The sequence below is a fragment of the Acanthopagrus latus genome, chromosome 11 (genome assembly GCF_904848185.1).
Source record: "Acanthopagrus latus isolate v.2019 chromosome 11, fAcaLat1.1, whole genome shotgun sequence".
Lineage (NCBI taxonomy): Eukaryota > Metazoa > Chordata > Actinopteri > Spariformes > Sparidae > Acanthopagrus > Acanthopagrus latus.
In genome coordinates, this window is record NC_051049.1 from 21,678,863 (window position 1) to 21,697,329 (window position 18,467).

General features: G+C 41.6%; 2 protein-coding genes across 6 annotated transcripts in view; one reads left to right on the forward strand and one right to left on the reverse strand.

The window, feature by feature from the left end:
- Positions 1 to 480: 480 nt before the first annotated feature.
- Positions 481 to 13,392, reverse strand: c11h1orf53 (chromosome 11 C1orf53 homolog). 3 transcript variants are annotated; one of them, XM_037114749.1, is made up of 5 exons: positions 13,292 to 13,392; positions 10,709 to 10,754; positions 7,714 to 8,277; positions 4,089 to 4,190; positions 481 to 2,469 (listed from the first exon to the last, which is right to left on the reverse strand). In XM_037114749.1, exons 3-5 carry the CDS (start codon positions 7,957 to 7,959, stop codon positions 2,398 to 2,400), a joined length of 420 nt encoding a protein of 139 aa, XP_036970644.1. In that variant the 5' UTR covers positions 7,960 to 8,277; positions 10,709 to 10,754; positions 13,292 to 13,392; the 3' UTR covers positions 481 to 2,397. The 3 variants fall into 3 exon arrangements, with proteins under 3 accessions (XP_036970644.1, XP_036970643.1, XP_036970645.1); XM_037114748.1 differs by lacking the exon at positions 13,292 to 13,392 and having other exon boundaries at positions 7,714 to 7,983; positions 10,709 to 11,439; XM_037114750.1 differs by lacking the exons at positions 10,709 to 10,754; positions 13,292 to 13,392 and having other exon boundaries at positions 7,714 to 7,983; positions 8,148 to 8,636.
- dennd1b (DENN/MADD domain containing 1B) overlaps positions 12,404 to 18,467 on the forward strand; it is a 107,329-nt gene continuing 101,265 nt past the window's right edge. The window contains exons 1-2 of one of the 3 annotated variants that reach the window (XM_037114746.1): positions 12,404 to 13,264; positions 13,858 to 13,922. In XM_037114746.1, coding sequence (XP_036970641.1) covers positions 13,248 to 13,264; positions 13,858 to 13,922 — 82 coding nt within the window. In that variant the 5' untranslated portion in view covers positions 12,404 to 13,247. The remainder of the gene's footprint in view (positions 13,265 to 13,857; positions 13,923 to 18,467) is intronic. The other 2 variants (XM_037114745.1, XM_037114747.1) reach the window with 2 other exon arrangements.

Consider the following 18,467-nt stretch of genomic DNA (forward strand, 5'->3'; position numbering starts at 1 on the left):
ACTGATCAGACCTTTAGTGAAATGCTCTCAGTGTGGAAAGTGATGTCACAATGAAGAAAATGTACCAAGTCTGTTTCTTTACACATTAAAAGGGGCTCCATGTAAGTTTTGGAGAAAAAATTCAAACTCAGAATCTAATTATTTACAATATTAATCAGGCATTAATACAAACTCAGAAAGGTTTATTTGTCTTTCCATTTTTGAATAAAAAAGCCATTCTCAGAGGGAGATAAGGTTTAAAGATGCAACAGTGGCAGGGTCTGCCATATATTAATAGTATTATAGTATTATAATATAGTAATGTTAATAGTGAAACAGTGTGAGATTGTGTTGTCCTTTAAATGTGCCATTTGTAAGAAAAAACACATTTTGAGTGTTACTTGACACGTCCAATGACGCTGCTCTGGGATGGCGGCTGACCCGGCCAAAAGCGTTTCCAATAATTGGGAATGAGACTCAAAAATAATCTTTTCTCATGAGTAGCACCTTTAAGGTCACTTTATTGTATTCAGTCATCAAAACAAAGACATTTTCAGCATCTGTTTGGTAATCTTTCGCTCCTGATTAAAATTTCTACATAATGCACCTTTAACATGATGATCATGGTTCTGTGGTTGGATTTTTCAGGTAAATTTCTCCATATATCTGTCAAAGAGATTGCTGTGCTGTTTGTGTCTCAGTCACCAACTGCTCGACAAGAACATGATATTAAGAAAAAAAAAAAAAAATCAAACTGTGCCATCACTGGATTGGGAAGACGTGGAGGGATGAGGCAGACATGAAAGTTGGCCTATTTCATGGTCAGGCTGCGGGACCGCCGAGGCCCTGAATGGCAATGCATCTACTTTAATGTGACAGACAAGTCCCTAGGCAAAACCCGCAGAGCCGCGGCAGGCAAGCGGGCCCAGGTACTTGATGAGTGTGACACCTTCACCGTCCCGCTGCAGAAATGTTGCTGCCGCACGCTCCGCTGCCTCGGTTTAGAATAACACCAAATAAATTCGCCTCTCATCCCGCCTGACGACGCGTCCCCGAGAACCTGTCCTCCCCAGCACTGTTGGGATCATGAATCTCCTTGTAGCCGCTCACAGGGCTTTGCTCCGATCACTAAGCACTTGCCTTTGGGACCCACCTGCCGCGGAGAAACCGTGGCCGCGCCGGTAGGCGGCTGCGGCAGGATTCCGCGGCAGACACATCCTCTCATCCCGACGCTGTTTGCCCAATCAGGCGGAGAAGGGCGAGTGTGTGTGGCAGGTTCACAGCCAGAGCCCGGAGGCATCGCGCTGCCTACCCACATGCACTCACAAATCACAAATCAAGTGCCACATCTTTCCTCGACATCTCTTGCACGCACAGGTAGTGCTGCATGAGCACTTGACCTTACCTTGTACTATTACTGTGGGCTACAGAGCAGTGTTAAGCGCAACCTTTATTCTATATTGGCCTATTAGGAGCCACAGGGTGTTCTGACGGAGTGAGCCTCACTATGCATGTGTGCGTCTAAGCCCGGGCTGATCTATTGCAGTGCTGGGATGAGAGGGCCCAGGAGTTCATTAGGCTGCGGCTCAGGAGAGCAGCCGGCGGGGAGCTTCGCCGTAGCCAAGTGTTGCCAGGAGGCTGAGCTGCGAGTCCAGTGGGGAGGGCTGCTGTTGATGTCCATGGCATGTTTGTTAACAGCCTGATTCCATCAAGTGGTGTAAAAGCAGAGCAGCCAAGTGTAAGGGCCGACCCCTGGCCCCTGCCTATTTTTAACAACACAGCGTTTCAGTCAAAGGTAGACAGTTCAGTCGAGCACTTGCGGAGTGTAAATGATGCTAATATTCATGCAGCCGTACATTTGGGAGGGAAAATAACAAGAGATGCAAAGCAAAAGAGCACAAGACTCCATCTGACTATCTGCGGTTACTTTCGCTTATATGCCCTTTATCTTCAGGGCGAAGATCTGAAATGCTCTCTCAGTTTTCATCTCCATACTCCCACAACCCGTGTAAATGCATCAGAGGAGCGGAATACCACAAAATATTAAATACTCCTAAAGAGCAGCGCAAAAAAAATGAAGCTCAAGGCATTTCATTGGACATCGGAGGGGAAAAGAAAACATATCAGGAAAAAACACAGCGAAGCCAGAATGTGATGAAAGACTATTTTACATGAGGTTCTAGTGAACAAATCCTTTTCTCCTACTTGGCTGTCTTGTGAGAATGAAAACAATCCTGAGAATAGTTGTGATTCATTGCAGGAAGGTATTGCACAGACACTACCCATATTTCATCACTTCGTACACTGCTAAAAAAATGACTCTCAAGCAGTCCAAATAACGACAGGCAGAAGATAAGCAAAGCCTGACGCTGGGTCCCTGGATTCTTCACCGGCATTTTTACCTTCGTCATGTCGGGCTTATACATAGAACAGGCTATTAAATCTCTTCCTCATCGCAGGGTCCTTCACGTTGACTTGGCCATATGGACACTGGAGGGGGGAAAAAATGAAATAATTAAATGGTGCTAAACGGCTGCATGTGGAGCAGAACTTCAGTCACACAGAAAACAACACATGGACATGTGTACAGAGCGACGAGCGCCGGAGGAGCGAGGCTTAAAAAACAGACACAGGAGAGGACAGGACCGGGACGGGATCAGGGGACGGAAGATGAGACGAGACTGGATGGTGTACTGTGGGATAGGAAGAGGACGCCGTGTCACGAGAACAGAACAGAAGAGAAGTGAGTAGAACAGGAGCTCATTTCCCAAAGCATCTGAAGTCTAATCTGATCCTGAAACCCACTGTGCATCTACATCTGCACTCGTTTACAGCGTGGCTCCTTTGAGGATGAGTTCACTCAAAACTGAAAATCCAGTCACTGCTCGAAGACGTAAAAAAGCAAAAGATCGATTTAACTTTGAAAAGGTCAGAAGCAAAGTCTGAAGACCTGTAGGATTACCCGAGAACTAGATTAGCTATCTTTTCCATCTTTGAATCAATATGATATAATGCAATATTAAAACAAGTAATTCCATCTGTGAATATATGTGGTGTTTCTGTCAACATAAGTGATTTTTATAAATCAAGCCCACCAAACCCTAATAACCTAATAACAGATCCATCGTTGAGCCCTTCATCGTCTTCATACTGTTTCCAATTGAGGATCACATAAAGTTTTATGTGGCCTCACAACTTTTTGGGGAACTGGGGCTGAACAGAACTGTAATCCACTATAATCTGCTCCGGTATTCTAACTGAACCCTCACATGTTCGTGTGGCCTTTGAGTAAATGAGTTAGATTTTTGCCACTACATTGGCCATAAAAAAAAAAGAAAAAACAAAAAAAAAAAAAAACCTTTCTTGATTTTTCAGCTTCCAGATGGATGTTTTCTCTTTGTTCTAGTTGTGTTGCTTTGTTAGAGAAAGGTGTTATAAAACTGCCAGTATTGTTAACATGGTGTTAATACAGGATTTTACACCTGGATGAACTGGTGTAATTTGCTTTCAGTCGGGAAAATTAAGAATAATCTCCTGAAACTCTGGAGCTTTTCTAGAATTTGTGTCATTTGGCAACATCTGTCTTCAGCAGCAGGTGAATCAACCAACATGAGTTTACATTCTTATACATGCTTCCACACAATAATATGCATCATGGAAGATGCACCACGGCAAAAACTAAGTACTGACTGAACAATGACAAACATTGTCATTTGATTTGTTTAAGATAAAAGTATACAGCGAAATTAAACCTATCACTTAATTGAATTAATTCACCATCCCCGTTTCAGCACCATGGACAGCTGATGTGGAGATGTGCGTAACAGGCACATAATGTTGTTTAAACATGTTGTTTCAGGCAAGAAGCGCCACACAAAAGGACAAGAGCATTTGTCCAAAAGCCTCTGTTAAAATAAGTATTAATTATCATTCCGAAGCAAGACGCAGGAGAGAAGAGAACTGCAGAGGATGGGATGGGGAAAAAAAAAAAAAAAAACACAACAGACAAGGTCGGAGGAAGACAAAAACATGCACGACAACAAAATAGAGTGAACTGGGAAATAACACACAGCCTGGTGCAACAGAAAAAAACAAAACAAAAAGCTCACGTGTCTGCACGCGCTGCCACAGCATTTCCCTCTGTGAAGGTGGGCATACTCTGTGAACACCTTGTACCCACTGGAAGGGTCGACATACATCTGCTTCTTTGCCTGAACATAATGGAGATATCATTATTTAATTAGCATGACATACAAACACGTATGCTGGTGTGTGACCCCCGCATGCATAACCATATACAGCACATATACACACCCGAGCAGACAGATACACGCAAGCATAATACTGAATACGAACATATACATAGAGACAGATTGCTTTGGGTCGAGGAGAAGAGGAAATGGATGACCTCTAAGCATAGAAACAGATGTAAGACAGTCTACCTCTTATGATGTTACTAATTAATTAGTGCTGGCCTTTTCTGTGCAGTTCTGCAGGTTAGACTCTGCACTGATTAATCAACTGGTAGCAATATACTGAGTTTTAGTTTCCACTGCGTATTTGTAAGACACATTAAAAAAACACATTTTAGACACAATAGTTTTTTCTCTTTTATTTTGACTCATTGTCCATCTCTCACACAAACACCTTCCCTCCGCACGTGAAAAAAAAACCCACTGAACTCCTGCGCCGTCCCCGAGGTAGTTAGAAAATGTCATCTCTCAGTCTGTTTCAAAATGAGGGCCCACTAGTTGGTGAGCTTTGACAGGCCACAAAGGGAAAAAGGCCCCGGGCCTTTCGGTGACACGGCCTGTCATTTCGCATGGCATTGCAGGGGCACATAGTGAAGCTGGCATAGCTGGGCCCCCTCTGTATTGTGCTTTTCCCACCCAGGCCCTGCCGCTCTCCTCAGGTCGCGGCCAACTTGCCTCAATTTCACCCACACTCAGAAGCACAATATTTACAACAGATACGCCTAAAGGCACGCACACGACTCCTACTCACCACTGTCATCAGCACAGAGCTCGCTGGCTCTGTTTGATGGAAGAGCGAGTAAGATTTGGTGAAGGTGATGGATCTGACGACGGCAACTGTCATCATTACTTATTTGACATGGACTGTAGATAAAGCACTGGGTGTCTCTGAGTAAAATTAGAAGAAAACTGTTTCAAAAAAAAATCTTCCTAAAATATCTTCAGGCTACCATTTGACAGCTTTTTTTTTTGCAACACAAAATGCCTCATTTACCCACAGTCTCTTCAATACTGACTGTTAGTAATTAAAGTTACAGTAAAATTTCACTCCGCAAAGGACCCACAGGGAGCCTTGCCCTGGGGACAGGCGGGCTCTGGAGATGCACCACAGCTGCTGTGGTGATACTCAGAATGACATTAGCTTCAGTTAACAATGGTCTTACTGGTCCAGTATTATCTGTACTGATGATAATTGGCTTATTGTGGGATCAACACTGACACCGGGTGTGTTTTCCGTCACTAGATATGTAAATCTAAATATGGTGGTCTTTAAAGAGGCTCCGTGGAACTTCTGTGATGTGCTGGAAACAAACCGTCCACAGGCAACCGAGAGAGAGACGGAGAAGGTCTAAATTATCATGTCACGTTACAATCAGCTCGCATGTGGCCAATAAAAAAGCGAGTAATACATGAAAATTGCAGCAAAGTGTGACATAGAGCCTCTTTAAAAAAAACACTTAATTCCCTCAGGAAACAAGCAATAATTGTATATAAAAGAGCAGCAACGATTGGTCAATGACTCGATCAGTTGATAATTGATTCATTTTCTATTGTCCTTTTTCAAGCAAAAACATGCAAAATTTGCAGGTTCCTGCTCAGTTAAAGCAAAGGTTAGCTTCTTTTCTTTATCATTGATGGCAGTAAAAGAAGAGTGTTTGGGTTTTTGGCCAAGAGAAGCGATTTGAAGACGTCACTCTGGGATCTGAGGGATTGCGATGAGCATTTTTCAGAACCAGTTTTGTCAGTGACCAAACAGTGTAATTACATCGTCACGTGATGTACTGCAGCCCGAAAAGACTTTCTCCCATAAGCTAACACCAGCGGTGGATTTCATCGTTCGATGTCGTGATTCAGTTCCCGTCGGTCAGTTCGGCAGGAAGAACTGTTCACATTGTTTGTTAGTTCATTCGTTAAGTTGTGTTTCCGGTACAATGTCGCTTGGCAGTGAATCATGTAATGCACAGGACTCAGCTCCTCCTTCCCAAACCATGGTGCTAACAATCAATATAACACTGTAGTTCAAGGCAAATACATAGTGGCAACTTCATGATTAGGTGTAATTTTAGACAAAACACCGGTGGATGATGTGTATATTCACCTTGACATTAAATTGACATGTACTGAAGGTAAGCCAAGGTAGACTGGCTAATAAATTCTCTGACTTGCTGGTCTTTCGTGGTTACACTGGTACTTTACCAGTGACAACCTTAAGCTGCTGATTCTAGATCATGTTAAACCTGATACGTTCATTCCGAACCAATACCACTTTCCACTTACGAGTTTGTGATTATTTGGTAAAGATTTCTCTATAAACCTTTTGTATATATGGCTTAAAATAATCCCCCTCACTGCAAGAGACACAACAAGGAAGCATTATGCAAACTGGTATGTGATTACGTCATCGATATGTAAATTAGCATAGTGACTTTTGGAGATAGCGCTAGCTACATTCATTTGAAAAGAGTTGGCAACAGTGAAGAACACAGTGACTAGTCTGTGTGAGAACGAAAGAACGAACAAGAAAGAAGTGAAACGTGGAATCAGGTCAGTTCGTTCGTGTTAAAGAATCGTTCCTTCGAACTGATTCATTAGCAAACAAGCCATCTTTAGCTAACACTGTGAAAGAAGCATCTGTAAGGTGGCAGTTCATGTTTTTAAGTGCCACAACCCCCACGAGATGACCCACTCCACCATCAGAATTTAGCTTATTCGACATTTGGAAAGTCTAAAAATGCGGAAAAAGCCTCGGGCGGAGGTCTAACGGGTTTTTTTGCTTCACACACCCCTGAGCAGCTTTCAGAGGAATGAACGGGGCTGGAGGACTCGTGTCCAGTGGGTGCAGGTCCAGGCTATGAGCGGCTAACTGAGCTAACTCGCCAACGACAGCTAGCCTGCAGTTAACAGCTACTGTGGCAAAATGCTGCTCCCCACGCTTGTTAGTTTTGAGTGTGGACTTGATACATGGCCTCCTCTCACATATTGCACCTTTAACTGTGCTCATTAATATAAACAGTTTAAAACCAAGTTCTATGAATAAAAATACAATTTAATTTATACAGAGATATCTCACATTATGAATATTAAATATTTGCAGGTGTTACACACAAAAACAGGAGCATCTTACCTGACAGTATGATTAACAGTACCATTAAAACGCTGTTCACATGTTAATAAACCTAAATAATTAACTCAGCATTATCTTAAACGTTGAGTATATAATAATTAGCATGTGAAAGAGTAGTTTTACAATTTAAACTTAAATACATTTGACTGATACTTCTACTTCAGTAACTTACTGAATGATTTTGTGACTTTTAATGTGAGGCTCCTTCACTGCACTTATGTAATTGAGCTCAACACAACGACCAGCCCACTGACACGCTGGAACGCCCGGCTGTAATTAATCACGCGTTAATTGCGGTAATCAAACCGAGCAACACGCCCTGATTGGACTCCGGGTCTGCGCAGTGCTCGGTCTCACCTCACACGCCTGTCTGTGCGCTCTGTGGATGCTCAGCTCCTCCTCCGTGAATCCTCCCGCCGCGCCGCCGCTCGTCACCGCGTCACTGCCGTCCGCCTTCATCTGTGAGCTGCCTCCGCTCGCTGTCCACTCTTCTTCCGAGAGCTTCGGTATCGACATTGTCACAAGTCGTTTATTAAACCGAACATGGAGGAGAATCAATCTGCTGACAAATGCTTTACCCGCCGGGTAACTCTGGTGGCACATGCCCCTCGTGGAACTTCTGTGTGTCTGGGGGTAGAAACAGGGGACAGTGGGACTACTTGGACATCGTTTCTTCTTTCCCGGCTGCGCGTGTGCAAAAGATAATAAATCTAATCATCTCTTAATCACACTCAGTGGCAGCCATGTACGTCATTAGTTCTTATCAGAGACTGCCGGTGGTACATGTTTACTTTTTGCCCGCACAGAACTGTGTTGCACTTCCTCCTTTGCTTGACACGCTAGTGCCACGTGACCACGTCATCACACCGGTCCACCGACGCACACAGCGCCCCTGCTGTTCCTGTGCAGCCACAGGAGTCCCTGGAGGTATGAGGACATCTACACTTTACTGAAGATACGGATAAATAAACAAACACACATGCGGATCTAATTTATCTGATCTTGAATTACATTTAGGGCATTTAATAATGTATGTATACATTCACACACTGATGGCAACAACACATCAGGAGCAGTTTGAGGTTCAGTGTCTTGCCCAAGGTCGTTTTTCATGCAGACCGGAGGAGTTGAACTAGCAACCTTTCTATAACAAGGCTCTGGCGCTACCCCTGAGCCACAGGTGTTCCACTTATAGTTCACATTGTTGTGTAAATGTCTGTCCAATCCTGTTTACTTTTCAGTTGTCACATAAAATAAAATCAACTTGAAACTCATTTTGCCTATCTTCCTCATTTCTTTTGTGTAGTGACTTGTGATTTTTGACATCTGTGCATGCTTTATAAATAAAATGTAATAATATGCTGAAGTTTTAGAGCATAAAAACACTTGACCTGGTGATATGAGGATTTACTGACATCTACACTTTAAAGAGGGATACATGAAAAAAAGTGATTTGTTCACAGTGCGTTTTAGAGCCCAACTGATATAATGATTGGCCGACTCTATCAACCAATAGTGGCATATTGGCATACGTGAAAATACCTTCCTGGGAAAAACAGAAAGTTGTCCCCCTCTATAGCTGATATCATTGTAATCACATGCATTGAAATCCCTTGTGTAGATGTCATGTCATGTCATTATCCGTAACCGCTTATTCCTTCCCATGGGGTCGTGGGATGTTGTTGCTGGAGCCAATCCCAGCCTTGTCTCAGGGCGAGGGCAGGGTACTCCCTGGACAAGTCGCCAGTTCATCACAGGGCCCTACTGATGAGCAATGTGGGGTTCAGTATCTTGCTCAAGGACACTTCGACATCCACCTCAGCCTTGCCCGGAGCCGGGATTTGAACCAGCAACCTTCCGATCACTAGTCGACCTGCTCCTTGTGTAGATTATAGATGAAAAACAGTGTGTTTTAAAGATTTTAATGTTTGGGTCCCACCATTACTTACATACTTCACAGTGGCATTAGTGCTCTGTACGCATGTCTGTGGAGCAGTCTTTGGGAGTGTGTTTGAATTTATTTGCCTTTCAGTTATATATGATTCAATTGCAAAAGTAAAATTAAATTACATTAAATTAAATGAGTAGCCTTCCTTTTTTCCCCTTATACATTTCTTAATACAACAGTGCTTTTGATGGCACCATTGGTGTCACCTTCAGGAACTTCTTTCAAGGGGTGGCTGTGGCTCAGGGGTAGATCCAGCATCTTGTTATGGGAAGGTTGCCAGTTTGATTCCGCTTGTCTGTGTGTCAAATTGTCCAGTGAAATGTATCATAATTAACAAAATACCAATAAAGTTTACTGTTTCAGTGCACATATATATCATATATATCCTTCCTCTTACAGTGTTTTTTAAACATGTTTGAGGGATCCTTGCAAAAAAAGGTATCAGTCAATACATTTATACCATGTATAGAATATGATGAATGCCAATTTAACCTACTTATAATTCCATAAATATACATTTTGCTTCAAATACACTTCCTCTATTAATACCTGTGCCACATACTGTAGGCTCTCCTTGACTTCTAAGATGCCTTCCATAATATTCAAGTAATATAGCGACTTGGACAAAGCACTGAACGGTTGATGAGTGGACATTAATGAGTCCTCTCAAGGTTATCCATCGCTGTGAGCCACCTCTGATGATGTGTCTACTACAGAATTCTAGATAATGAAACCTGACAAGTGTCTTTTGACTGACATTGTGGGGTCAATTTACCCACAGACAAATTACACATCACTGGTAAAAATATATGCACGCTTAGAATGACAGACATTATGAACACAGACTTAAGGAAAAAAAGAAAATGAAATCCCGCAACAACAACCAACACATGTTGGATAATGCAGATATTTTGATTTACATCACAATAGTCCCAGAAGCAGTGTTTGTAATAACTCAGCTGCCTGCTGCATATTCACAAACTGAAAAAATAAATAAATAAATAAACACAGGGAGCTGTTGTTGTACATTTTCTTGTGAGTGACGTTTCAGTCCAACAAGATAAATCAAGTGCAACTCAGTCAAAGTCAAATGTTTGAAGCCACCCTCAAAATGTGTTGTCAGGGCCTCAGAAGGACAATGAGAGATTGTATTGTTCTTTTTTCCGGGTAAACTTCCTTTAAATGAATATAATCTGGGACTGTTTACTGTTTACAGTTCTCTGAAATGTGAAACCTCCCTGGTTCCCAATGCCCAAGACTCATGAGAGCTTTATGTATGTGTCTCTTTGTGTGTCGCATTGCTTTTTTTCCCTCTTTTTTTTCATGTTAAGGCAGCAGCCCTGCCATTATCATTTCATACGGATGCCTGAAACAGCATGCCCCAGTCTGCTGCCACTTAATTACCTTCCAGTCAGCCTGAAGAAATCTGGCTGTGATCCAGACAGACTCTCTGGAGAGGAGAGAGAAGTACATCTAAGTCATTGGTTTCAATTTACCATGGGACAAATATTGCTTAAACATGCAAACAATAAAAGGAAAGTCCACCCTAAAACAGAATTTAAATCCCACTGAATATCTGTGACTTTGGACTGTGGGATGTTCCCTTAAAAGGGAAATAAAGAGCATTATGTTGCTAATTGATTATGTCATCAGGTGTCACTTGAGGGAGTTGGTACACTGACAATAACTTAGTAACTGACTCAATGGTCTCATGTGATCTCTGGTCAGATATTGTGTTTTGGTATTCACAATCACCATGATATCTTAAAATATAATATTGATGTTGATGTTTGATTACAAGCATTTTCCCCCCAAATGTCGGTAGATATTGTGATAAAATTGCTAATGTGAATTTGTTTGGCCACGATAAGTAAAAGTCTGATATCATGAAGTCCAACTCTGAAATAACTTTGAACTTAAGGAAGATCTGCAGCCGAAACAAGGACCCGTCTCATGTAAATTCAAAAATTAAATCCCTTAGAACAAAAATGTAGAAATAATTTTATTTTAGGGTGGATCGCCCCTTTAAGAGGTCAGTGACTCAGCTGATTCATGAGCAATATGTCTAATGTAGAGTCATGAAGCAGATTCTAGTGGTCACATACAGTCAGCCTATTCTATACATGGTGTGTGTGTGTGTGTGTGTGTGTGTGTGTGTGTGTGTGTGTGTGTGTGTGTGTGTGTGTGTGTGTGTGCCACAGTGAGTTTCTCATCATCTAAAAGCTTATGTAACAGAGTTATGTTTTGCAATTTCAGCATTTATTTAATGTACTACTGTTGTCTAAGGTGGTTAGCATAAGCAGCATTTACACATGACACACTATAATTTTGCCAGTCAGTCTGATCTGTTGGCTGCACCGAAGCATTTGGGGACTTGCTCAAAGGTACTTCAGTGGTGGTAATCAGTGAGGGCTTCCAATAAGCACTTCTTTTACACCTTAGATAGCAAAAGACCTGTCTTCACAAGTTCTGTGCGTGGTGTTAATGCAAGTGACTCACATTGTGGTCATGGCCGTCGTAACCTGTTATGGACAGAAATTAATTTGTTGTTTGGCAGTGATACTACCTTGGTTAAAAGTGATAGTCATCCATCTATCTTACAAATAATACTTGAGTTAAAGTACTAAAGTTGAATTAAAGGGGCACTATGTAGTTTTAGGGAAGACATTTTAAACCGAAGAGAACGCTCTTCACTGACCTTTTTCTGATGCTTAAACAAACTATATAATCAAACTCTCTTTGTTTCCATGGCTGAATAAACTGAATAAACACACCAACCTTAAAGGGCAACAGACTTTAATACTGTTTTACTTTGTTTATCTATGGTGGACCCTGCCACGTTTCTCAGCTTCAAACAGTGCTCTGGGATCTTACTATCCTCTGAGAACAGCATGATTATTCAGTGATGGAAATTAATAAGTATTTCTGAGTTTGTATTATTATTATGATTATTATTATTATTATTATTATTATTATTATTATGTATAATTAATATTGTACATGTACAAATTCTGAGTGTCTCCAAAAAATTATAGAGTGACTAATATCAAATGTACATCAGTATCAAAAGTACAAATAAAAATAAGTATCACATTTAATATTCATCATTTTTACTGGGAAAAAAAACAAACAAAAAAAAAAACAGCCGCTAAAGACGCAGATGTTTCCCTCACTCATAGGTGAAGCTAAAAACAGATTGAGTATTGAGCTACATCTGACTCCAAATGAATCTTAATGTTGCTCGGTGGCTTCTGGATGTATAAACATCCAACTGTTTACTATGATGCGGAACACAACTACTTTAAAAGGTGATGATATGTCATGTTGTAATGTGCTCAGCCCTGGAGCAGACAAAAAGAAAACATCTATTAATACTGGCTTAAACTACATCTTCATTTTGGAGAGCCCTCGCACCGACCCCTGATGGCTCCAGGACCCCACTTTGGGAGCCACTGCTGAAGGCTACCGCTGCCACAGTTATTGAACTAATAATACGGTCTCGGAGGGAAGCGGGTTTTTCATCAGGAGCATGAATCACACTGCTCAGGTCTGCTGCGTGTTACTCATCTTTAAAGTGGAGGGAGAGATGCTCGCAGGCAGAGGAAAGCGGCAAGGTGCTCATCTGACGCGCTGACGTCACCAAATCTTTGACAGCACTTCCTGGAGTGGCGTTTGTTGTGGGAAATAACACCGTGGTGCTGAAGCGGAGGACCCAGGCGTCGTTAACAGCCGGAGGACGGCGCAGACTACTACACTATCCCACCGACAAGCATGTGGTCGCGCCTGCTTTTGACCGGTATCAGATCAGGCAGATAGAGAAGTGACGGCTAGGACTGAGGAAGGACGAGTTGGAAATATTCTCGGACAGCCAGGCAGCAGAGCAGCAGAGCTGAGCAGGGCAGCCGCCGACAGCACGGAGTTGTCGCGATGCTGTAGCTAAACCATGGACAGCAGAATAAAGTAAGACCCCCGAGTTTCATGTCTCACCTCCGTCGCCTCTTCGCACGTAACGTGTAACCGTCGAGCTAACGGCTAATGTGGCGGCCACGTAACGTCAGACCCGCAGCTGAACGTTAAATACGAAGGAATGTTTGTCGTAATTTGAGCCATCTCCAGCAGTGGATTTAACAGCCAGGCCAGCTGGCTCGACAGCATTTGGGTCAGTCTGCCGCTCTGTCTGCTAGCTGACCACCAATTAGCTGCTCCGCTAGCCAAGCACACAGTCTTAAATAGGCTACATGTGGACACGACAGCGAGCAAGTTTGCCCAGATATGCTGTCAGAGATAGGGAAAACTTCCCATTCTTGCATTCAGTCACTGCCGGCTGTAGCTAACCTGCTGTTATTGACACAGTTGGCTATTGACAGTGTGACTCACATAAAGTAGGACAGCTCCATTATGTGATTTCAAATACACCAATGCACATGTGATGGAATTCAGTGCATTTGTCATGCGGGCTTATGTGGACTGCACACTTGTTGCCCATGATTGTGTGTAACAACAGCTGTCCCTGCTCTCCCCCTCTGAATAATTATTTATTTATTCATTTTCAGGGAGAATCCAGAAAGAACATTTGAGCTGGTTCTACAGGTGGCATGTCCAACATCTGAAAATGAGGGTAGGTGATGTTGTTATTTCCATTAAAGGTCCTATTTGTAAGGAAAGTTGATTTTTGTATCTCATTCCAAACTCGTCAAAAACTGACATGTGGATTCTAGGACGGGTCAGCTGCCATTCTTAAAAGTCAGTTTTTGATGAATTGTTATAGAGGCACAACATTTTCTTACAAATAACAGCTTTAATAATGTGCTATTAATGTCAGCCTGTATTGATATAATGCCTTTGGAACAATGTTTTGAAAAATATCAATGTTTGATACCATGTTAGACACCACAGGGACACATTGTTACATCATTGAAGGGATAAAAGGAAACATAAATCTTGAATAGTACATATTACAGAGCTGTGTACTAGGGGTCAACCGATATGGCTTTTTCAGGTCCGATACCGCTATCAATATTTAGAGATCTAAGGGGACTGAACACTGACATTTAGGATTGATATTCATTTGCAGTAAAAAATATATACTCTTTGTGTCGACATTTCGAACAATCAGTGATGGGATGAAGGATAACTTATTCAAGTACTGTTCTTCACTAAAACTTTCAGGTATTTTACTTGAGTACTTTGCTATTTTATACTTCCTCACCGCTACAGTTATTTGATACATGTAGTTACTAGTTGCGTTGTGGATTTTGATTATTCAGTGTTTATAGGCTGTTAATGATACAAATCTATGCGTGATGTGTTACCAGTTAGATAGTGTTGTGAGCAGACATTGTGTGAGTGGATCCTGTGTCAGAGCCAGGGTCTTTACACATCAACACGAGTATTGAGAAGATTGTTTGTGCACACAGAGTTTACTAAAAAGTTTTTGAACAGCTCACGTTAGCAGTAGCTTCTTCCTCTAGCCATCGTCACGGCAACCCAGACGTACTCGGGGATCGACACATCTGGGTAGAGTGTATGTGGTTCAGTTGAGCTATGTGTTGAGACCCTGGTGATACGACGAGCAAAGTTTCATGTTGTGTCGAGCCTTCTTAGTGTTTTAAAAATAGCGATTTTAATGCTAGCGTAAAAGTGAAAATAAGTTTGAGCCAAAAACGGAAATACAATAAATCTTAAAAGTTCTCTTTCGTCATGATTATGCTTTTACAGCATAAGCCTAGGTTGGATTTTGGCAAGAGTTTGACTTTAAGAACTACAGGGTCTAACTTAATTTACTTCTGGAGGAGGTAGAGTAATGTGGGCACTTCAGGAGTGTAAAATACTAATGCTGGTGTATTGATACTGCAAAGTATTGAAGCTGTTTCAAATATTTATGAGGGGGAGCAAGGGATGCAAATATTTAACAACAAATTTGATAACTGATTAATAATCACAGTCATTTTCCAAGCCAGGCATATCCCAGATGAACAGAATCCAGTATTTTTGATTAAACATTTGTGGCCTTCTGATGTTTGTTTAGACAAAATGAGATATTTAAAGAAGTCACATTGGGGTCAAGGAAAGTTTCAAGGATATCTGTCACTATTGTCTGACATTTTACATGGCAAAAGATAAATTGATTATTGGGGAAACCAATTGGCAGATCGATGATGCAAATAACCCTTCGTTGCAGCCTTAGAAAGGGCTTATTAATTTGAAATGATTGATACATCTGTCAGTGCTGAACCAGTTGGTAGGCATTGTCTGAAATTCTAATAACTGGTAATGAATTTAAGTCATTTAATGCCAAACATTCTTGGTTACCACCATCTCAGAAGTAGGGATTTTCTGTCTCTTTCTGTTTCATATCTTTCTATATTTAATATCTTTGGGTTTTGGCTGTTAGATAACAACTTGACACATGAGGATGTCAACTTGTGCTCTGGGAGATTTTGACAGACATTTTTCTAAAATTTCTTTGACATTTTGTAGACCAAACAAAGAATTGATTGATAAACAAAAATGAAGTATCAGGGTGTTTGTCATGGCCTTAATATCCATCTTGAGAAAGATGTCTATGTGTGTTTCCCAGTTGTGTTTTTTTGTATGCCATGTGTTTGTGGAAATGATTGTTTGTCGTGTAATAACAATAATTATAAGGCTGCACAGCCAAGTTTACTTGTAACACCGGCAGCGGTGTTTACTAAATGCTTCTGCACAGTATTTTAAGCCAGACAACGAGCGTCACAAAACTTCAGTGCATGACTGAGTTCAGTCTTCCAAGATGAGAGCAATCATTATGTCTGTGGTGTTATTATGTGTGCGCCAGAGTGCACTCCCAAGAAAAAGACGAGGTCAACACTGAGTTCAACTGTAAAATTATCAGAGATGTTAACTGCTGGAAGATATTTGTTACTGTTCTGCGTTTTTCATTTCTTTGACTGATTTTCTGGTCTGCATTATTCTGTTATTAAGCCTGACCATGTGTTAGCCAGTCTGGGCATTTCTCTTGTAACGGTGACCCCACAATGATTGTTTTAGAAAGATCACGCTTGGGTCAGCAAGCTGCATCATCTGTTCTGCTGTTTGCAGTGGTCAAACATTCCAGCAGCGGTGGCCGGGCTAAAACGTGTTCAGACTAGCTCAGGAAATGACTGTGGCCAATAAAGAACAACACCATATACCTTTATGAATATGGGAAATACAGTAACCTACATTTCACATCAATATCTAATGTCGCCCATAAGTCAAATATCATGTCAAAACATTTTCACTGCACATTACACCAGCTGTCTTATTTTGCCCACTCGGTTTTGACGTTAAAGAGGTGTTATGTGGACAGTTCACTTGTGCAGCTGCTGAGCTGAACAGAGTAGACTGGAAGTTGTCCTTGGATGTGATTCTGATATTGGATTTTAAACCTAACTCATAAACCACCGGCCTGCGCTGTAATAACTGACTTCCCCCACGTATGATCCAGGGTCAGACTCATATCCGGACTCCTGCTCCCTGGAGCATAGCTACAGAGCAATGTTTGCACACCCCTCAGGTCAAGTGGAACATACACATTCAGCTCAGTCATTTGACTGAAGTACTCCCTCTGCACTGCACTGAATCCCGATTGAATGAAGGATGTCCCTGTTGAAGACGTCGTTATGATGTAAACGTGTCCTGCTGTCCTCCAGCAGGGGCTTACGGCTTTAGCAAATTGATTTTAAAGGAGTGGTTTCAGATAACCATTTGAGGAATAACCTCTTACTTCTCACTTCTCTCTGAATCTGATCTATTTCATTTTCACTTTAGCTGAAGTCTGTATGAAATTAAATGCGTCTTAGCTAGTGCTGAATGGACTATTATCATTTTACTGGGCCCGAATGGATCGATTGTGTGCAATATTCTATGCTAACAAAATATTACCTTTCGTCTATTATTATATACATTTGTCTTCATTTTGTGGTGCTTACTTTTATAAGGATCTGAAAGGGTTAACGCGATGACTCATAACAGAACAGCTTTGGTCAACTATGAAACCTCCACAGTCGCTCACCGCAAACTAGAGCCATTTCTCCTACAGACAAGCATTAGATACTTGGCCAAAAAGCACCACTTCACATTCACACATTATCTTCCCACTAACTCACAGAGGCAAACAAACAACAGTGCAACCATGATAGACTATAATTAAATTGTCATAGCAACATGGTGTCGAACATTTGGAGAAGTGGTGCAAGGTTTCAGCTTGCTCATATTTCTCATATCTCCTCCTCACAGTTTAGGGAATACAAGTTTAAATTTAGATTGATTTTGGCAGCATTTCAGTTGCTGTGTACTCCTTCTACCAGCAGTCCAGTTTGCTCTGCAATCGCACGCTTTAAAATGACTGAAAGGGTGTCCTCTTTGAATGACTGGAAAGCTTGGTGTGTGCAAAGTTTTGCTGATGCTGCACTGCTGTTTTGCCAACCTCACCACATCCTGGTCCTGCAGGTCTGAAACTAGATCCACGTGAAACGGCATGGAATGAGAGTACAGTAGGAAAGTTCACCTTCATCAGTACCAGTCATGATCGAACTGTATTATTGTGAGAGGAAAATAGCTGAACTTTTTATAGATGGTCAACACACCTATCCCTCAACTTCCTGTGTTGAGTGGGTTTCACACCCACTGTGGTAGTCTGCAAAATTTGTGCAGATGACGCCCTCATGTTTGCAGACAGGACTACATTAAATTATTTCATGGTGACTGGTGGTGTAGAATAGATTGTTCGCTCATTAGAAAGTTAACATTTTGGCATAGAAATGTAATATTTCTCTGTGTGTCAGGCTATCTTTAGCCTACACAAGTCGTCCATGCTATTGTCGATAATTAATCAATATGTAATCACTGTGAAGATTTCAACTCAGCCGACAAAGAGCTAAATTTGGGGGGGGGGTCATCTATGGAGGTGGTTTCAGTGACTGGAGCTGTGCCAACTTTCCACACAGCTGAGATGACTGCACCGTGCACATTATTAAGAACTATTATCTGAACTACTGATGCAGGCATGTTGTGACAACAGGGGGAAAGGTGTTGCTTACCTTTATGACTAGTCAGCTCAACTTGACCCAAGCTGAAGCAAGTAACTGAACTAACCACTTCCTTGTGACTGCCTCCTTCTTTACTGAATATTCTTTTTAAT